At 36.5% G+C, this 22,174-nt stretch overlaps 1 protein-coding gene across 2 annotated transcripts in view; it reads left to right on the forward strand.

Moving 5' to 3' along the window:
- Positions 1-22,174, forward strand: part of COL4A5 (collagen type IV alpha 5 chain) — a 245,474-nt gene that overhangs the window by 93,623 nt on the left and 129,677 nt on the right. For both annotated transcript variants that reach the window (XM_055121721.1, XM_055121720.1), the window contains exons 3-8: positions 7,031-7,120; positions 8,403-8,447; positions 14,674-14,718; positions 14,799-14,861; positions 17,854-17,907; positions 18,286-18,312. In XM_055121721.1, the coding sequence (XP_054977696.1) occupies positions 7,031-7,120; positions 8,403-8,447; positions 14,674-14,718; positions 14,799-14,861; positions 17,854-17,907; positions 18,286-18,312 (324 nt within the window). The remainder of the gene's footprint in view (positions 1-7,030; positions 7,121-8,402; positions 8,448-14,673; positions 14,719-14,798; positions 14,862-17,853; positions 17,908-18,285; positions 18,313-22,174) is intronic.

The raw sequence follows: 22,174 nt of genomic DNA on the forward strand, positions 1-22,174 counted from the left end.
TGAGGGTTTTTGTGCAAGGGGAGTATACACATAGGTGCTCAGGCTGGGGCTACTCATGGTATGGTACTCAAGGGATCATGAAATGCAGAGGAATCACACGTGGGCCACCCTCATGAAGAGCAAGAGTTCTCAGTCCTTTAAGCTCTCTTTTCTGTCCTAAAGAAAGTAATTTTACATAATGGTGCTTTCTGTAATGGTCAAAAGAAAAAAGAATGGGTAATTTGGAGTGACTTTCATTAGGTTTATTGTTTCTATGATAAGAAATAAAATACCATGAACAAAATAAAAGACCTCATTAACAGCATGAGAATGTTCCAAATCAGAAACATGGAGTATCCTGCCCATGAAAAAGGAAGCACATTGGGATAATTTTCATTAATGTGTCTTTTCTTTTGAGTGTGTCTTCAAATCTGTAAGATAAAGGGTGACTGGAACTCTGGAAGATAAAAGTCCCAGTCACTGGTTTGAGAAGTCGTAGAACAGAGTTGAGCATACCAGAATGACTAGAAAGTGGCTGATGCCCAAATAATTTTGAAGTGAACATGTCCTGAACTCAAACCAGACAAGCAGCATAAATATAGAACTACATCAGCATCCTTAAAATGAATGTAGAAATGCTTAAAAATAACAGAATTTTAGATAGTGGCATATAAAGTGAATAATACATTATCAAATGGAGTTTATGTTAACAATGCATGTTTTCTACAGTAATAAATAAAAGTGTATAGGATATTTAAAATTTTAAAATATTTTAAAAAAGCAATGAAAACTTCATATAATTATTTCAGTAGATGCAGAGAAATCATTGAAAAAAATTCACATCTGTACATGATAAAAAATGCTTAGCAAACTAAGAAAGGATTTCCTTGAATTTAGAAGCATCTATGAAACTACTGGCTAAAATTATACTTAATGTAAGAGAAAAACTGAATCCTTTCTTCCTAATATCTGAAACATGTCTGTTCTCACTGCTTCAATTCGGCATTACAGTGAAAAAAGTATCAGAAAATGAAAAGGAAAAGCACCCAGACTGGAAATGAGAAAGCAAAATTGCCTCTTTTTGATACATGACAGTGTAGAAAATTCTATGAATAATGCTAAAATGCTCCTGAAATTTAGAAAGATCACAGAATAAAACCAGTAACATAAGATTAATAAAGAAAATTCAATATATATCTGTATTCTAAAATTTAAGTAGGATTTTGAAATTTAAAATATCTTTTAACTAGCAGAAAAGATTGAAACACATAAGAATAAACCACATTTATGAAAGTACCATATGTTGAAAACAATAGGGGCTGGAGCAATAGTTTAGCAGCTAGGACATTTATTTAGCATGTAGTAAACCCGGGTTTACACAAAAGAAACCCTAACAAGTAGAGATACATATCATGTTCATGGATTTTGAGTCAATATTATTAAAATGCTGATTCTCCCTAAATTTAGCAGTACATTCAGTGTAATTCCAGTCAAAATCAGAAATTAACTTTACCCTACCATTTTACCACCAGCGGATATTTGATCAATATAAACACTTGAATTTTTAAAAGTAGGTGGCTAAAACCTCTGGTATTTGTGAAATTGGAAAGGGAGAACAGAATTTCTGTTGCTACATAGACACAGATGGTAAGATCAACACTGCAGAGATTGCAGAAAAAAGCAGGAGAGAAGACTATGGAGGGGAAATTTGGGGCCATACCCAGTGGTGTTCAGGAATTACTCTTGGTTCTATGCTCAGGGATCATATGGAGTGTTGGGGATCAGACCTGGATCTGCTGTGTGCAAGGCGAGTGCCCTGCTCGTATTATTATATTTCCAACTCCAGAAGCCTTACTTTTAGAATGAAAATTGTACTGATACTAAAATTTAAATAAAAATGCTGATATATCCTATGGAAAATGAATTTGGGGACCTTGGGAATTCCATAGCAGCAAAGGCATCTCAGACTTTTAGTTCAATCCTAGTGGTCACTCACTTGCGTCAGATATGTTACCTGCAAGTCTGCTATCTAGAAACTGCCACTATAATGAAGTATGTGGTTGCATATGCATACAAGTGAAGTATATGACATATGGTAGCACTAAAACTAGAATGTATGTAAGCACCACAACTGAAGAATTTTTCCCTCAGTAAGCACTGCAACTACACATGCTGCTCCCAGTGAGCACCACAATTAAGTGTGCAAGCACTGTTACTAAATTTTCAAGTACTATAACCAAGTGTGTACAACCCCAAGCCATCACAACCTCAGTAAAGAGTACGGAAGGGGAAAAAAATTAAATCAGTATTCATAATATATATTTTCTAGATAATGTAAAAAATAAATTGAATATGATATTGTTCTTATAGTAAAAGTTTATACATTAAAATGTATGCAGCAGAATAGAGTATCCATAAAATATATATATATATCAATTTTTAAGGAAGCATTCAGTAATATAGGTATAGTCCTTTATTGAAATAGTATGAAAGAAGTGGCTATGCATACGTGCATAAATGCACTTTGAATCATAGCTTGATTGTGTATTGAACTCAAAATGAACTGTAGACCTAAATATAGTCTCAAAATCTATATGTCTAGGTTAAAAAAGCATAAGTAACATCATTCTTAGCTTGAGTTAAGCAGATGATTTAACCAGATTCTATTAAAAAAAGTTGTTGATAAATTGTGTTTCATCAAAATGAAGAACTTATTTTTTTAATTTTTATTAGTCAATAAATAGCCAATGCACCAGGCTGTTTTCACTCGGTGTGCCCCAGAGGGAGGCGGGTGAGAACCCTCCCCGCCCCAAGGGACCCAGCCCTGGCAGCCGACCTCCACTACCCAACCACCGTCACGCTCCAGGTCACTTTACAGACACATTTTAAGACACTTCCTACCCATTTTTCACAATTACCACACCATATTTTATGGAGTTCAGACTGTAGGCAACAAATCATAGAGAGAAATATGTATGTGTGTGTGTGTGTGCATGTATATGTGTATACACCTCTCGGAGAGCCCGGCAAGCTACCGGGAGTATCCCACCCACACGGGCAGAGCCTGGTAAGCTACTCGTGGCATATTCGATATGCCAAAAACAGTAATGATAGGTCTCATTCCCTTTACCCTGAAAGAGCCTCCAATCGTTGGGAAAGATGAGTAAGGCGAGGCTACTAAAATCTCAGGGCTGGGAGGAATAGAGACATTACTGGTGCTTGCTCGTGTAAATCAACGAACAACGAGATGACAGTGATACGGTGATACAGTGATTAGTTAATCCTGTGGGGTACAGTTATAGAGTTATAACTTTTGTGCTTGCGTTCCAGCCACACAGTGATGAAGTACCCATCCCTCCACCAGTGCCCATTCTCCACCACCACTGTTTCCAGTATCCCTCCCACCATCCCCACCCCATCTCCCCATCCCCCCTCCCCCCCGCCCACCTCTGTGGCAGAACATTCCTTTTCATTCTCTCTCCTTTGGGGTGTTGTGGTTTGCAGTAGAGGTATTGAGTGGCCATCGTGTTCGGTATATAGTCTACTTTCAGCCCACATCTCCCATCCCGAGCAGGTTCTCCAACCACCCTTTACTTGGTGTTCCCTTCGCTATCTGAGCTACATTTTACCCCAGAATGTGAGGCCAGCTTCCAAAACGTGGAACACACCTCCTTGTACTTATCTCTACTATTCTTGGGTGTAAGAACTTGTTTTTTGAAGGCATAATTAAAAGAATGAAAATATATCACTTTGTAAAATATTTTAAAGTCTCAATATAATGAAACTTGTATCTAGAGTATATAATGAATTCGCAAACCCCAATTATAATAGCTCCAAATAAATTTTAATTGAATATGAATTGACAAAATATTTACGATACTTCATAAAATAAAATATGTTAATGATAAATAAACATTGAAGTGATAAACAGATCATTATCAGGGAAATACATAAAAAACATAATGAGATACCCTTTTTATAAATCTATTATGTCCACATATTAGAGTAATATCATATATAGCACTAGATGTCAAATAACTGGAACTATCATAAGTTGTTATTAAAAACCTAAATAATGTGAACATTCAGAAAAACTCAGTTTCTTATAAATGTAAACACCAATCTAATACATTATTTTGTCTGTTCTTAGACATTTATTAATGACAAAATAAAGATGATTACTACAAAGATGTAAACATTTGTTTATGATAACTTTATTTGTAATATTCAGAAATAGGAAGCAACTCAGTTATCTACTAGTGACTGAACTGATAAATTGTAATTTGTTTTTACAGTGGAATACTACTCAGAAATAAAAGGGAGTAAGTTATCAACACACATCATACCATGTTTAAACTCAAATGCTTATACTGAATGAAGTGCTAATAAAAAGGACTACATTCTATGTAGTTTCATTTATATAACATGTGTTCAACCTGGTTTAATTCTTGGCAATGTATATGGTCACTTGAGCACTCCCAGGAGTGATCGATCCCTGAGCACAAAGCCTGAGCCCCACTGGGTATGGCTCAAAGACCACAAACAAAAAAGATAAATAAGAAATCTAAAAAATGCCAATTAATATTAGTAACTAAACAAATTAGTTATTACCTGGGGGTATAAAGAGTTATTAAGAAGTCATTATAAAGGGAACAAGGGAACTTTTAAAGTATTTAGGGGCTAGAGATATAGTGTAGTGGGTAAGGCATGTTACTGTTCCAGGTTCAGTCTTTAGCACCTCATATGGTCCCCTGAGCACTGTTAGGACTTATCCTTGAATACAGAGCTAGGAATAAGCCCTGAGTACAGCCAGGTGTGTCCCCTCCCCACAAAAAAAAAACTTTGTTTCTTACTAAAATCTTTATTTGGGAGCAATTTTAGATTCACAACTACATTGAAAGGTCATCTAGAGATTCTAGCAGGAATTGTAGCTACTTGTATACCTTTGATCATAGAACAATCTATGGTCGGTTTCTATTTGGGGAAGATGGTCTTCTTCAGTCCAGCATACAATTTCAGGAAAGATGCACGTGTAGCCCTGAGGGATGAAAGGGAAACCAGTTTATTCAGCCAGATAAAACTGATCAACTTTGCCGATCAGTAGCTTGATGAATGTCCCAGCCAGATCCAGTTTCACAAATGGATTGAAGGCTACAGAGATTTCTCATAAACTTCCAGGCCTCATACATGCACATATATGCTAGCTGCCAGCATCCTCATCAGAGCTATATTTTGGTTACAGTTGATGGGTTATTGTTACCCAAAGTACATACTGTACCAGGTAATTCCCTCTTGTTATCATAAGTGTATTTTGACAAATAGTGACATATATCCATCATTGTATTATCATGCATAATATTTTCACTGCTCTAAAAGTCCTTTGTGCCCTACCAGTTCATCTGTCCTCTTCCCATCCCACCATAATACCTGATAAATACCAATCTTTTTACTTACTCTTTAATTTTATATTTTCCAAAATGTCATATAGTTTGTATTATAAAAATATATATGCATACCCTGTCTTGAGTGTTTCCTGAAGTGAGTTGTATACTTTGCAGATAGAAATGCTTAGATTTCCAGTGAAAATGGGAGGGGTCCCAACCTTTTGAGTTTTGTCTTATTTCCTCCTGCAGGTGTGAACTAGAAGGTGATTTGTAGAGGTTTCTGAGATTGTGGTGGTTGCACATGCTTATCGGTGATTGTGTAGGGTAATGAGGATTCTCTTGCCATTCTGTGTTTGTTGAGACTTCCTAAACTTGTGTCTAGTCAAAGTACACCACATTAGAGAAGTGATGTGGATTCATCTTAGCGGAGGAGTCTACTGGTATCTTACAAACCTGCACCCTGGTATCCAGGAATTTCCCAGTTTGGACTACAAATGAACACTTCCCTGGAAATCTATCATGTTATCCCCTTCTTCTGCGCTGGGAAATGTAGCTAGAAGAATTTGATGTTAGTCTTAGCATTGATGAGTGTGTAAGATGGGGAACAATATCTGCAGAACTATCTTTGCTGAATTTGTCAGCCTTCAAGCCCAGTCACAGTATCCATTGTGTGATGGTGTTCTGATAACTAGGTGCCTCCATAGTCTTGTCTCTCCTGCTTTTTCTGCATTTTCTACTGTATTGTTCTGACCACCTTGTCTATGCAGCAACAGAAATTCTGCTCTGTCTTTCCTGTTATACAAGCACCAGAGGTTTTAGCCACCTGCTTTAAAAAGTGCAAGTACTTGGATTGATCAAATGCCCTCTGGTGATAAACGGGTAGGATAAAGTTTTATGAGATGTATAGTTGATTTCTGATTTTCAATAATCGTATTTTCCTTATAGTTGTCTAGAACCTCATGTCTATGTGTAGGTAAGCTTTATGCTAATAAGATGTGATTCACTCTCATTGGTGGCCTTCTTATCCTGGTATTCATAAGTATTCAGCTCAGAATTGGAGCATGAGTGCAATTGAAATAGTAATCGTAAGTACAGGACTTAAGAGTGGTTTTTACCTTATTTTCACCATAATCAGTATGTAATTCTTCCAGAGTTTCATTTTGCAGTCAAAAAACTTTCCATATTTTGATGTTCTAATGCCTTTTTCCTATCTCATTTCCAATCATTTAATAAATTTCCAGTTTGGGTAATTCTGCACTTATATGTTTACAACAAAACTGAAAGATTTTCTCTTGGGTTCTTTTTTGTCCTTCAGCACTGTATCATACTTTTGTCTTATAATCCCTACAGACCTCATTTTATGAATTTATTTCTGCCTCACTGTTAAACTCTTCATGACACATTGTTTAATCCTATTTTATATTTGATATGCTTTATACTTTTGCAAGCAAGAAATTATATTATGAAATGTGACATAAATTTAGAGTGGTTTGTGTTTTTTTTTACTCATATCCTTCAGATTTCTTCATGTTCATAGACACTGAATTTAGTACCATTAAACTAAATAAGGTTTTTCTACATAGTCATTTGATCATTTTAAATATCAACCATGGTCAGAGCTTGAAAATTCATAAATGACCTTACCTTTCAATTTCGTTCAATTGCAGGGGGAGAAAGGACTTCCAGGATTGGAAGGCCATCCAGGTTTGCCTGGATTTCCAGGTCCTGAAGGTCCTCCAGGGCCTCTGGGACAAAAGGTATGTTCCAAATTGTTAATAAATGATAACAAAATAATTAAGTCCTTTAAAATATGGGTTACATATACCAAAAAGTAACTTTAATTATACCCAGAAACCAATATCTAAAACAACATGATGGTCCTATTAAAGAACTAGTTGTTACTCCCATAGTCAAATGATTTTAGAAGAAAATTTAAGGTTTCTATTGTTCTCTGTAACTTCTTGTGCCAAGGAATTGAGGCTATTACTATTTACAGCATTTGCCTTGCTGGAGGTCGACCCGAGTTCGATTCCTCTGTCCCTCTCAGAGCTCCCGGCAACTACCGAGAGTATCCTGCCCTCACAGCAGAGCCTGGCAAACTACTCGTGGCATATTTGATATGCCAAAACAGTAACAACAAGTCTCACAATGGAGACGTTACCGGTGTCTGCTCGAGCAAATAGATGAACGATGGGAAGACAGTGCAGACAGTGCTATTATCTTTAGCTTTAGGAACCTCAAAAGAGATTAAGAATAGGACGTGTGCAACCTCTTCAACTTGAATCACCCCAATAGTGGGAGAATTTCCCTGGAGCACGATCCTAAGCAGAGTCAGTAATACCAAATAACAATTCTTCTGATTCCTGGAGTCTTCCCCATCCGGGAATTAGTCTATATATTATAGTGTGTTAATGGAATGTGGTAAACAGCAACACAGGCTTTCTAAACTGGTCATACATACATAGACAAATTCAATAAATATGATAAATAAATAGATAAATAAAATTTAGATTGAAGGTGAAATTAAAGTTGCTAATCAACTGATTTTAAAAATAGCACATTATTCTGGATGTATGGGTAAGCCCAAAGGTTTAATTTTTGAAGTGAACTATTCCTATTAAGATGTGTTTATATTTTTGGTTTTAAATGAAATATTCTTAGTATTTTTAATAATGGTCTATCAATTTACATTCTCAGAAAAAATGTATGGGAGTTTTCCACATACTTGGCAACACTTGTTATTTCTTATTTTATTTGTAGTAGCAATTTTAACAAGTTTGATGTAAATATACCATGGTATTGATTTTCATTTCCATGATTATTAGTGATGTTGAGTATTTTTACATGGGACTGTCATAAAGGGCTTTCTTATGTTTTTTTCTAACTTATTTTCAGTCGCAATGTAATGCTTGTTCCTTGGATATAAAATTCTTCACTAACTTTCACAATGGTCAAAAAAAATTAAGTCTTATTTTATAACCTAAAATTTTACCTGAGGGCTCTTTTTGAATGAAAAGATACTAAAGATGTATTTTTCAGGGTGATGATGGAATTCCAGGACCACCAGGACCAAAAGGCATTAGAGTAAGTGATTTTCTTGTATGTTAAATGTTTTGTTAAACAGACGAAGAAAAATGAATTTATATAAGGTGACTGGAAGACTCACTGAAGTGAGAAAATAAAAATACAGTCTTAGTGGTGAAGTGTTTTAGGAAAATTTGTTGTGAAATTGCATTGAATTTGCACATTAAAACCATACATGTTAATATTATTGTAACCATATTATGTCAAGTATAATAAAATAAAAAAATTAAAAGAAGAAATTCAGAAAGTTAAACAGAAAGGTTTGTGTAGGTATTCAGTTAATCTTTCTTTAGTGATATAATAATTTTATTTATATATCCAAATGTCTACTTAAGCTAATGTAAAATATTTTAATTTAGCTTATGAACAAGAAATATCATGTAAATTACAATAGTTTTCAATCTATTGAAAATATGTATCATATAAATAGTTTAAATCAGAATTTTCCAACGGTCACCTAGCTTAGTCAGTAGAGCATGAGACCCTTTTTTTGTCCACACAGCTTAGTCAATAGAAAATGAGATACCTTTTGGTTTGTTTCTTTTGGTGGCCACACCTGGCTGTGGTCAGTATTTCTGGTTTTGTCCTCAAGAATGCCTCCTTGTGACTTGCGGGATGGTTATAGGGTGCCAGGGATCAAACCTGGGTCAGCAATGTGCAAGGCAAACACCCAAACCATTGTACTCTGACCACATGAGTTTTTTGTTGTTGTTGAGGGCGTGTGACACCCAGCAAAGCTCAGGGTTTTCCCCTGGCTGTGCACTCAGAAATTACTCGTTGTGGTGCTTGGAGGATAATATGGAATGCTAGGGAATGAACCCCAGATGAGCTCATAATGCAAAGAAAGCTCCTGACCACTGTACCATGTCTCTAACCCCCAACCCATGAGTAACTTTAAAAAATTATTTTCTTTTAGTTTTTATTTCGGAGCCACACCTAGTCGTGCTCAGGGCTTACTCATGGCTCTACGCTCAGGCATCATTCCTGGCATGACCTGGGGTACCATATGGAATGCAGGGCCTCGAATCTGGGTTGGCCATATTCAAGGCAAGTGCCATACCCACTGTACTATTGCTCTGGCCCCTTCAATTTTTAATGACTCCTTTTTAAATGTTTTATAACTTTTATTAATCAATTAAATCTGCGTGTTGTTCTGTACCATGTCATATTATCAGAGATACTTCTCTTCCATACATCCTGTGTTCTGTGTTTCTCTTTCTCCTTACAGATAAATCATTTTTACTATTTTTTATTTAGTCTTTTTATTATCTATTGATTATCGTCTACTTTTCTTATAAATGGTAGCATTATTGAATATATAATTTGTACTATTAAAAAAGACAATTATTTATGAACACATACTATATAAATATAATAATTACTAAGCTAATAGATTATTATACGCCTACTATTTAAAAATGATTTTTAGATTATCAAGCCCTATAACTACTATCCAGGTTAAAAAAATTCAATCTCCAAAATTGCTTATCTCTTGTAATTTGTTCCTTATACCTAATGTCATATTTTGATTATCACTGCATATTTCATTATAGATAATCTTTCTTATCTTTTTAAACAGCTAAATCTCGTGGATGTATATTTTTTGTATTTAGCAGAATTTTGAGAATGGGCAATAATTCATTTTCCCCATGTCCTTGTTAGTAGACATTTGAGTTGTTTCTAATCTTTAGCTGTAATTGTGATTATATTTTATTTCTAATTATACTGCTGAAATTTATATAACCTAAAATTTCACTTACTATTTCATGATTTCTAGTTTATTGATTTTTTAGAAATGATTTGCTTCAAAGGATAATGCATATGTAATTTTGCTCCATAAATTTTTCTCAATACTGTTTGAATCCTGCTGATACTGTATAAGAATTGCTTTTCACATTATCTCACCTAAAAAAATATTATTAAGCAGAATTTTTTTTGCGTGGGGACCTTGCAAGAAGTGACCAGCATGTCTGATAAGTTCTCTGTTACCTGGGCCTACAGTTTAGCACAAAGGCTTCAGAATGTACTGTTAATTAAGTACTGCAGGGCTAGGAATAGCCTTGTCACCACAGCAGTTCTGGGGGCCTTCAGGACTGTACATGGTGATGCTCAGCGGACCATGTGGTTCTTGGAATTGAGCTGAGTTGGGTGCTTGCTATACATGTATGTTAGATAACACTGGATTGTCTTTGCTGCTCCTGCAGGTAGTTAAAAGTTTATTGAATCACTCCTACAGCAGTGCAACTGAAGCAAAATTAATAATCCTATATTTCTTTTCTCTTTCCTTCATATCATTTGTATGGTTAATTTAGCAATGCCCTTTTCGTATAGACACAGGGAGACAATTAATGCTATGCTATGTAACATGGGAGTTAATTGACCCCAAAATAATATTTACTCCTGGACATTCACTTTTAATTGAGTTAAGCCTCAGTTGCCCTTAGTTCCTAGCACTCCATGAAGAGTCCCAACTAGGGACTGATGGACCCAGGACAAGCTGTGACCTAGGCCTGGCATGAAAATGGCCCAGGCCAAGCACTATTATACTTACCTATAAGTTAAGAGCACGGTCATAGACAAACTCTGTCATGACCCCAAAAAAGAGGTAACTGAATAAGTACCCTGCTGGGGTTAGGAACACTAACCTGGCCTGAGGACTCTGGTCTGGAATATACAGTGAGATGTACCCAGGAAGAACCAAACTTTAAGCTTAATATATTTCTTGCTGTGCTCATACAAAATGACAATGCTAGAAATATTATAAGAACTAAATTTACTATGACTGTTTAAGTGGATTACGAGCTGAAGAGAAAGTAATATATCCTGGATGAAATCCCACACTTGGGCAGATCTCCTAATAATATTGATTAATTTCCTTAAATGAGATTTTGTCCTTGAGAAAGAGTGGCCTTTACCTATCTTTATTGATTTCTTAATGTTTAACTCCGCGTTTGTATCCCCACCCTACATGATTCCTATATAACTCTGATGTAAGGGGTTGCGGGGAGAGACTAAAGAAAGAAACAGAGACTGAAGACTGGGGACAATGGAGCAAGACTTGAGAGAAGGAGAAAATGACAGCAGAGGAAGATAGAGGCAAGAGACTAAAAAGAGAAAGATGATGGATAAATGGAAGATAACAGCAGCAGACTAGAGACCAGGAGACAGAGAGAGACAGAGACTGAGGAAGATAGAGACAGGAGACTGAAGAGGAAGGCAAAGACTTGAAGATAGAGAAGACACCAAGAGGAGACTTAGAGTGGAGACTAGATGCTGAAGACCAGATGTTGAGAGCGAGAGGTCGATGGCAAGATGCTGAAGATGAGAAGGAGAACTGAGACTTTGGAGACTTTGAGGTCTGAGAGGAGACTTGGATGATGGAACTCTAATGACCGAGACTACAGCCATAACAATGACTGTGACTGCACCGTAAAGGGAGAACCTGTTGTCTGGAAGAGTCTGGGGAGGCGGCTCCTGGCCAGCTAATGCCACCACTGTGTCATACCCATGCTCGGGCCCACCACTGAAACCTTTCTTTTTAACTTCTTTCTTCTTGTGTCTTGAGATGTTGTGTGAAAACCCACACATGTACCCTAGCTGTTGTACTATCTTCTGGCCCCACACTCATACTTTTGCCAATCCTGACAGGGAAGTTTAATTCAATGCTTTTAGAGTTGATGGTATGGATTTCCTCAGGGCCAAGTATTTTCCACTTATTCATCCACCCTTCTTTTTAAATTTTTTATATTTTATTTTATTTTTATAAAGTTGCTCATAATACTTGATTACACTCAATATTCCAACACCAATCCCATCACCATTATACCTTCCCACCACTGTATTTCAAGTTATTCCACCCTCATCCCCAAAGCTTGCTCCTAAAGCAGAAAATAATTACTTTGGATTGCCTGTTATGAATAATCCACTAAATATGATCCAAAAAATTTCCGTAGAGAAAAGTGTGTGAAGATTGTTGTATCATCCTTGAACCATTAAGCCCTTGTATAGAATATGAGATTCGTGGCCATATGCTCCAGAAATTATAATTTTTTACCATAAACTAAGAAGTTTCTGTACCTCAAAAGAAACAGTGACCAGAATACGAAGAGAGTCTACAGAATGAGAAAGGATATTCACTCAATACCCCTCTGATAAGGGGTTAATATCAAGGATATACAAGGCACTGTCTGAACTCTGCAAGAAGAAAACATCCAATTCCATCAGAAAATAGGGCAATGAAATGAACAGAAATTTTCTCAAAGAAGAAATCCTAAAGGCCAAAAGACACATGAAAAAAATGCTCTTCATCACTAATCATCATGGAGATTCAGATCAAAACAACAATGAGATATCATCTCACCCCATAGAGACTGGCACACATCCAATAGAGCAAAAACAACAGGTGTTGGTGTGGATGTGGGGAAAAAGGGACTCTCCTTCACTGCTGGTGGGAATGCTGACTGGTCTAGCCTTTTTGTCAAACAATATGGACGTTTCTCAAAAAACTAGAAATCAAGCTCCCATTTAACCCAGCAATGCCACTTCTGGGAACAGATCCTGGAGATGCAAAAAAGCATAGTAGAAATTACATATGCACTTATATGTTTATTGCAGCACTATTTACAATAGCTAGGATCTGGAAAAAAACCCAAGTGCTCGACAACAGACGACTGGTTAAAGAGACTTTGGTATATCTACAGAATGGAATACTTTGCAGCTGTTAGAAAAAAAATGAAGTCATGAAATTTGCATATAAGTGGATCGACATGGAGAGTATCATGCTAAGTGAATTGAGTCAGAAAAGAAGGACTGACATAAAAGGACTGCACTCATTTGTTGAATATAAAGTAACATAATAGGAGACTAACACCTAAGAACAGTTGAAATAAAGGTCAGGAGGACTGCCCCGTGGCTTGATAGCCAATTTCAAAAGCTAGGGGAAAAGATTGCTGGGATAGAGAAAGGAGCACTAAATAAATGATGGTTGGAGGTATCGCTCGGGATACTCGATTCATGTTGAAAGTAGACTATGGACTGAATATGATGGCTGCTTGTTACCTGTATTTCAAACCATAACATCCAAAAGGACAGAGAAAGTAAGAGGTATTGTACCTGCCACAGAGGTAGGAGGTTGGGAAGGGGTAGGGGTGGGGTGTACTGGGAACATTGGTGGTGTAGAATGGGCACTGGTGGATGGATGGGTACTTGAACATTGTTTGAGTGAAATGCAATCATGAAAGTCTGTAAGTCTGTAAATGTATCTCATGATGATTCATTAAAAATTAAAAAAGAATTAAATTTTTAACTGGATTGTGACTTTGGGGTCCAGAGGCATCTCTGGGGTATGTTGTTTCTTCCTCTTCCTAGGTTTATTTGTGAGTCTCTGTATCATGGCCGTTAATGAGCTTAAATGGCGCCAGAGGCCATTTGTGGGCATGACTGCCAGTTACCAGAAGAGCAGGGAGATAGGGGGAGGTCCCCCATTCCTGACTCTAGGGGGAGACTGAAGTTTTCTATCACAAGTCCTGCATACCTGAGTATTTCAGCAGATTCACTCTTGGATGAGGCTCTTCTGAGCCTGTGGATATCAGCTGTGAACATTGAGGTGATTGAGTTCTGGAGGTCTTTGGCTTCCAGGGCATTTTGGGGGCAGGGGTGGGACTCATCCACCCCCACACCCCTCTGGATTGTCTAGGGTGGGACAGCCTGGCTTAGGGTCAGATAATCAACTCTTCTGAATTCATAAGTCATCATGAATTGGGAGAACCACTTTATCTGTTAGGGACATTGTGTCTACTAATTTGCACGTTCCTACTAAGTCCAGGGAAAACTGGACACTCAAGTAGGAATTTTTGTTGGTTTTGTGGTCAGAGGCTCAGGGGTTACTCCTGTCTTTGCACTCAGGAATAACTGCTTGCAATGCTCAGGGGACCATATGGAATACCAGGGATTAAACCTGGGTCAACCATGTGCAAGACAAGTACCTTAACTGCTGTACTATTCCTTTGTCTCCTCAAATAGGATTTTTTCCTATACTTTTGTATTAAAAGATAATTTTAAGTATATAATAGGAATTTGTTAATGATATTTAAAGGAACAACAATGAGTGCTAATAATCATGGAAACATATATTGTCCATTTGTTTTCAAAATATAATTTTATCATTCCTTTAGATAAGATATTATTGTTATCTGTTATTTTCTTCAAGAAATTTATTTTTTTATAGGGTCCTCCTGGACTTCCTGGATTTCCAGGGACACCAGGCCTTCCTGTAAGTAGAATATGGATTTTTATTTTAATATTCCTTAAAGATCAATCTAGTAATTATACGTATCTTATATCTTTTCAAAGGGAATGCCAGGCCATGATGGAGCTCCAGGACCTCAAGGTATCCCTGGTTGCAATGGAACCAAGGTGATATTCTTTTCAGCTTAATCTATACTTCATAAGAATACATTCTTAAATCCAAAGAAATCCATATAAATTATGTCAGACAGATAGTGTCTTTTTTCATGTTTGTTTGGGGGACTCACCTAGCAGTGTTCAGGACTTACTCCTGTCTCTGCCTCATGAATCCCTCCTGGCAGAGCTTGGGGGACAATATGGAATGCTGGTGATTGAACCTGGATAGACCTAGTGCAAGGCAAGCGCCCTACCTGCTGAATTATCTTCGGGACCATGGAATTAACAAAAATAAAAATAAAACTTTACATATGACAGACTTATTATTTTCTTTCTTTTCTTATCTCTTATCAACAGTTCAGAATTAGTATCTTAATCATAGCAAGTAAAAAGTGAAAATTTTCTTATTTTAAAAAGTTACAGTCTTGGGGCTGGGGCGATACCACAGTGGGTAGGGCGTTTACCTTGCACGCAGCCAATCCGGGTTCAAATCCCAGCATCCCATATGGTCCCCTGAGCACTGCCAGGAGTAATTCCTGAGTACAAAGCCAGGAATAACCCCCATGCATTGCCAGGTGTGACCCAAAAAGAAAAAAAAAAGGAAATAAATTTAAAAAAAAAGCTACAGTCTTCAGGTTTCCTCACATTTTCTCTCTTATAAGTTTGTGCATTGTTATTGTTTTCTGTAACCTTTTAGCATCTTATATTTTGCAGATAAAAATCAATGAAACTAGGGGTCTGGAGCAATAGTACAATGAGTAAGGCCTTTGCCTTGCACTCTCTTGAACCAGGTTCAATCCCAGGTATCCCATATGGCCTCCAGAGAACCATGAGGAGTAATTCCTGAGTCAGAGCCAGGAGTAACTCCTGAGCATTGATGGGTGTGATCCAAAAAAAACAAAAAGAAAGTCATTGAAGCTATTTTTTAAATTCTCTGGATCTTTTGTTTTTTCTGCCTTTCATTTTGTTTTGTTTTTATGCCATACCCAATGGTGCATAGGGACTGCTCCAAGCCGTTTCCTAGGACTATGCGGTGCTAAAGATCAAATCCAGTACTCCATTGTTTAACTGTCTCTCCAGCTTAAATCTCCTTTCCTCCCATCCCTCCTCTCCCATACCCTCCCCTCCTCTCCTCTCACCCTCCCATGGTGCTCAGGCCTTGCTCCTCCTGGCTTGGCACTCAGAAATCACTCTTGGTGGGGTTTGGTGTACCATGTGAGATGCTGGGAATCAAACCCTGGTCTGCCACATTCAAGGCAAGGTTCCTTCCCTTTTGTACCATTTCTCAATCTGGATCATTATAAATAATGGCATGTGTCAGATTTGTACTATGAGATATATTCAAAATAACTTCAACACTAGAGTTAACATTAGAAACACTATGCTAGACAATAAGTACAGTGTATACATGAAGCTCATAAATTTAATTGTAATTTCCAATATTTTCCAGGTGTTTCTTATGTTTTCTGATGGTATCAGCAGCAACAATAACATTGCTAATAGCAATTTATTTTAATTGTATCTGGTTGTGTTTTTCATTTCAGCTTGGTGATCCTTACAATAGACCAATGTGGAGTTAGTTTGCATGGATCATTATGTTAGAATAGTTATTTTCTTATGTCTGTATTGGTGATTTTGGAAGGCCAGCATGCCTCGAGTGACAGACAATAGCCACAGTTTTAAATTTAAACTTCAAATGTTTTCTAAAATGAGTTGAATATGCTATATGATTAAAGGGATCTTTCCCTTCCACTTTTTAAAATGAACACCTTAGATGCAGGTTAGTTTTGTTTGAGGACCTCAATTATGTGAGCATCATATTTTAAAAAATTATATATATATATCTTTAGATTAAATATTGAATACAATTTCTTACTATGTAGCTAATAGAATGAAATCTTGAAGGTTTGTTTTTATTTTTTTACATCTAAACTTGATATACAGGCCTCCTGTACATGCATGTATGTATTACATATATGTACGGAATATACAGGAATACATACCATGGCATGAATCTGACATGTATCTACTTTTCCTGTATAAAAATGGTGCAGAGAGGGGTATTGACACATAGCAATGATAATTTTATTTTTGGAAACGTTTGAATGTTTCTAAATTAAATGTCTATATTAGAACTTTAAAATTGTTAGGAAAAAATGGGTACCTAGAAAATATAATGCCCTACAATTGCTAGAACTATTGATAATATTGTTCTCTTGGTGATAATAGTGACATTCGTTCTTATTATTTTTCCTCTTTACAAAAATAATCTACAATGGTTTGTAATAAAAATAAAAACACAACAGGGCAGTTAAATGAGGATCTATATTAGACATAGTCGGAAAATTGAGGAAAATTATTAGCTCTCAAGTGTAACCATGGGCAGGAACTGTAGGATAATTGTCTCAAAGATTTCTCAGAAACAAATGACTGGAGTGTAAGAATTATATTCCTTATATCAGATTTGGATTGATAAGTGTGGGTAAAAGTATCTTAGAATCTTAAATTGTTATTGATATTGAATTTAGATATAATTAGAATGTGAGGACCAATGATTTTTTTGGAAGTCTGGCATATAGCAACGTGGCTTTCACAGAAATCTCCAATAAGATACTCTTGATTTAATTTAGTTTTATTTATGGTACTTTCATGGTCTTTGTTTTTTCCCATGCATTTAAAATATATTTATCAAGTAGCTGGTTTTTAAGAGTGTGAATATGTATTAAGGTTATAGTGTTGCCACGACAACCACCACCAGTATCAATATTCCTCCCTAGCAGTCCACTGGATCGGTTCAATTAACTCTCCCTATATCAGTAACTTTATTTCTGTACCAGTGTCTGAGGGTTTGTTTTCATTGGATTGTGTCTCTTCTCGTGCTATTTTTTTCTTTGTATACTACCTATGACTGAAATAATTTGGCATTTTTATGCTTATAAGCTATATTTCTCCCTGGCCTTATTTCACTGAATATTCTCTTTAACCACCTTCTAAATCCTTCTAGGGAGAACGTGGATTTCCAGGCAGTCCCGGTTTTCCTGGTGTACAGGGTCCTCCAGTAAGTTATAAAATTGGGAATTATAATGAAAGCTGGAATTCGCAGATGAAGTGTAGAAAGTGAACTCAGTGCATTCACATTTCAATTTTGTCTTTTAAAGTATTGAACTAGAGAAGGGTTTTGTTTTTTTTTTCCAAAGGAAGTTCATAACACTGCTGGCTTAAAAGATTTCATATATATTATATTATATATAACATGCATATTAAATCTCTAAGTATCCTAAGCTATATTATACCATACTGGTATAGTAATGTATTCATTTATTTATATAGTTTTATAATTATGAAACAATATATTCATAGATATTCTTATATTTAGGAAACTTTTTGTTCCTTTGTTTGAGTCTTATATTAAAATCCCTTTTATTTTTAATACTAGGGACCTCCTGGTATCCCAGGCATGAAGGTAAGTATCTCATGCTGAGAAAGCCTGCAAATTTCATCAGGTAATAACATTTACTTATGCCTTAAAATGGATGCTTCAGGAAGTTAAACAGGTATATGCTTGTAAGCTCTACTTAAAATGATCTCCTTTGTTCCCCTGCCTTGGGCCTTTAAAATACTGATTTTGTAAATGTGTGTATCAGACCCAAATTCATTTTATATTCCTTCAGTCTAATCTTGTAAGATTTTGTTAGTCGACCATCTACTTTCTCTAGAAATGTTAATAGAAAACCCTGGCTTCTGTGACACTATCCTTTCCTGATTTTAATTCTGCATTTCTGTTCATTGTGTAATCGTGTATGCAGGCCCGTTGCATTCTAACCAGCAGGTGGTCAGGACACAGCCCCTGCCCCATCTTATCTTCTGTACATTCTGATATTATTAATGCTCATGGTATCCCTAACTATATAATTATTGAATACCTACATTTATATCTCTAGATACACTTTTCTTCTGAGTTAGATGTGTATGTAAACTGACCCTGCTGTCATGTAGGCATATTCCAGATATTCAGATTAATATTTACAAAGTTAACCCATGCCACAAAACAAATTAGATCCTTCCTGTTTCCATCTCTAAAGTTTGCATCACCGAATGTCCAAATTCTATATTCACATATTTTAATTTATATTTCATTATTTATATAGTTTATTTATATATTTACATAATTAAATATTTATGAATTTTAATATCTCATTATGTATTTTTTAATTTTTTAAATTTTATTGAATCACCATGAGATAGTTACAAGCGTTCATGTTTGGGTTACAATCTCACAATGATCAAACACCCATCCCTCCACCAGTGCACATTCCCCACCACCAATATCCCGGGTATACCCCCCCTTTCCCACCATCCCCCTGCCTGTAAGGTAGACAATATTCCCCAAACTCTGTCTCTACTTTTGAGCATTACAGCTTGCAACACAGACACTCAGAAGTCATCATGTTTGGTCCATTATCTACTTTCAGCATGCGTCTCCCATCCCAATTGGTTCTTCAAGCCATCATATTCTTAGTGATCTCTTCTCTATTCCATCTGCATTCTCCCATCCACTCATGAAGCAGTCTTCCAGCTATGGGGCAATCCCCCGGCCCTTGTATCTACCGTCCTTAGGTGTCAGCCTCATGTGATTCTACCCTACACTCCACAAATGAGTGCAATCCCTCTATGTCTGTCCCTCTCTTTCTGACTCATTTCACTTAGCATGTTACTCTCCATGTTTAACCATTTATAAGCAAATTTCATGACTTCATCTATCCTAAGAGCTACATAGTATTCCATTGTGTAGAGGTACCAACGTTTCTTTAACCAGTCATCTGTTTTAGGGCACTTGGGTTGTTTCCAGATTCTGGCTATTGTGAACAGTGCTGCAATGAATATATAGTTACAGATATAATTTCTATTATGCTCTTTTGCATCCTCGGGATATATTCCCAGAAGTGGTATTGCGGGTTCAAATGGAAGCTCAATTTCTAGTTTTTGAAGGACTGTCCATATAGTTTTCCACAAAGGCTGGACCAGTCAGCATTCCCACCAGCAGTGAAGATGTGTACCTTTTTCCCCACATCCACACCAGCATTGGTTGCTTTTGCTCTTTTGGATGATATCTCATTGTTGTTTTGATTTGCATCTCCCTGATGACTAGTGATGTGAAGCATTTTTTCATGTGCCTTTGGGCCATTTGTATTTATTTTTTGAGGAAACTTCTGTTCATTTCGTCTCCCCATTTTTGATGGGGTTGGAGTTGTTTTTCTTATACAGTTCTACATGTATCTTGTATATCCTGGATATTAATCCCTTTTCAGATTTGTATTGGGTAAGGCTCTTTCTGTATTTTGGCCACTGTTTCTTTTGAAGTGCAGAAAATTCTTAGTTTGATGTAGTCCCATTTGTTTATGTTTGCTTCCACTTGCATGGTCAGTGCTGTTTCGTTCTTAAAGATGCTTTTAGCTTCAATGTCATGAAGAGTTCTGCCTACATTTTCTTCTATGAACCTTATAGATTCATGTCTTATATTGAGGTCTTTAATCCACTTTGATCTGACTTTTGTGCCTGGCATTAGACAGAGGTCAGAGTTCATTTTTTTGCAGGTGGCTATCCAGTTTTCCCAGCACCACGTGTTGAAGAGGCTTTCCTTGTTCCACTTTGCATTTCTTGCCCCTTTGTCAAAGATTAAGTGGCCATATATTTGGGGGTCTGTGACAGGATCTTCAACTCTGTTCCATTGTTCTGCAGGTCTGTTTTTATCCCAATCCCATGCTGTTTTATTTACAACTGCTTTGTAGCAGAGTTTGAATTTGGGGAAGGTGACGCCACCCATCTTCTTATTTCCAAGGTTTGCTTTAGCTGTTCATGGGGGTTTATTGTTCCATATAAATTTCAGGAGTGTTTTCTCTATTTCTTTGAAAAATGTCATGGGTATCCTGATAGGGTCTGCATTAAATTTGTATACTGCTTTGGGAAGTACTGCCATTATGATAATGTTAATTCTTCCTATCTGTGAGCAGGGATGTGTCTCCACTTCCTAGTGTCCTCCTTGAAGTAGTGTTTTGTAATTTTCCTTGTATAGGTCCTTCACTTCTTTGGTTAAGCTGATTCCAAGGTACTTGATTTTCTGAGGTACTGTTGTGAATGGGATTGTTTTGTTAATGTCTCTTTCTTGTCTTTCATTGTTTGTATATAATTAAATATTTCATTATTTGTACATAATTAAATATCTATGAATTTAATATCTCATTATGTATACTATTTTGTATAACTCATTTTATTTGATTTACTAAATCTTTTTACTTTTGTTGTAAAGTATATTTTTTAAAAAATTTTTATTGAATCACTGTGAGATAGTTACAAGCTTTCAATATCCCCCATACTCTCTCTCTACTTTTGGGTTGTAGCACAGACACTGAGAGGTCATCATGTTTGGTCCATTATCTCCTTTCAGCACGCATCTCCCATCTTGGCTGATTCCTCCAGCCATAACTTTCTTAGTGATCTATTCCATCTGCCTTCTCCCCTCCGCTCATGAAGCAGTCTTCACGCTATGGGGCAATCCTCCTGGCGCTTGTATCTACTGTCCTTGGGTATCAGCCTTATGTGATGTTATTCTATACTCCACAAATGAGTGAAGTCCTTCTATGTCTGTCCCTCTCTTTCTGATCATTTCACTTAGCATGATACTCTCCATGTCTATCCATTTATAAGCAAATTTCATTACTTCATCTCTTCTAACAACTGCATATCTTAATGTGTTTTTGTACATCTCCACTGCTACTACATTAACCATAATGTCTCATCCGGACTGCTGTGATATTTTTAGCTATTAATACCACTTACCCCTTCCAGGACACAGCTTAATAAATTCTTTATAAAATCACCAAGAGCGTTCTTTCAAAATGGAAATCTATTATTTAATCTCCCTTTTTGAAAATCTTCATGGGAGGCGATATGAAGTGATAGTACAGTGGGTAAGGGCGCTTGGGGCCAATCGGGGTTTGATCTCTGGCATCTCATACAGTCCTCGAAACAACTCCAGGGCAAATTCCTGATAACAGATTGAAGAGTAACCCCTGAGCATCTCCAGATTTTTTCAAAAAGCAAAATAAAACAGAAAAACATAACTAAACAAAATCCCAAAACAAACCTTCAGGGACTTCCCAGTGTATCCAAAAAGTAAAGTCTGCATACTTTCCATGTACTGTTTGAACTGTACGTTCTGTTTTGGTCACGACTTATATTTCCAGTCTTATTGGTAAATGCTTTTCCTTTGCTCACTGATCAACAAGGTCTGTATTAATTTAAATAAATTAATAAATGTGCCAAAC

The sequence above is a fragment of the Sorex araneus genome, chromosome X, assembly GCF_027595985.1.
Source record: "Sorex araneus isolate mSorAra2 chromosome X, mSorAra2.pri, whole genome shotgun sequence".
Classification (NCBI taxonomy): domain Eukaryota; kingdom Metazoa; phylum Chordata; class Mammalia; order Eulipotyphla; family Soricidae; genus Sorex; species Sorex araneus.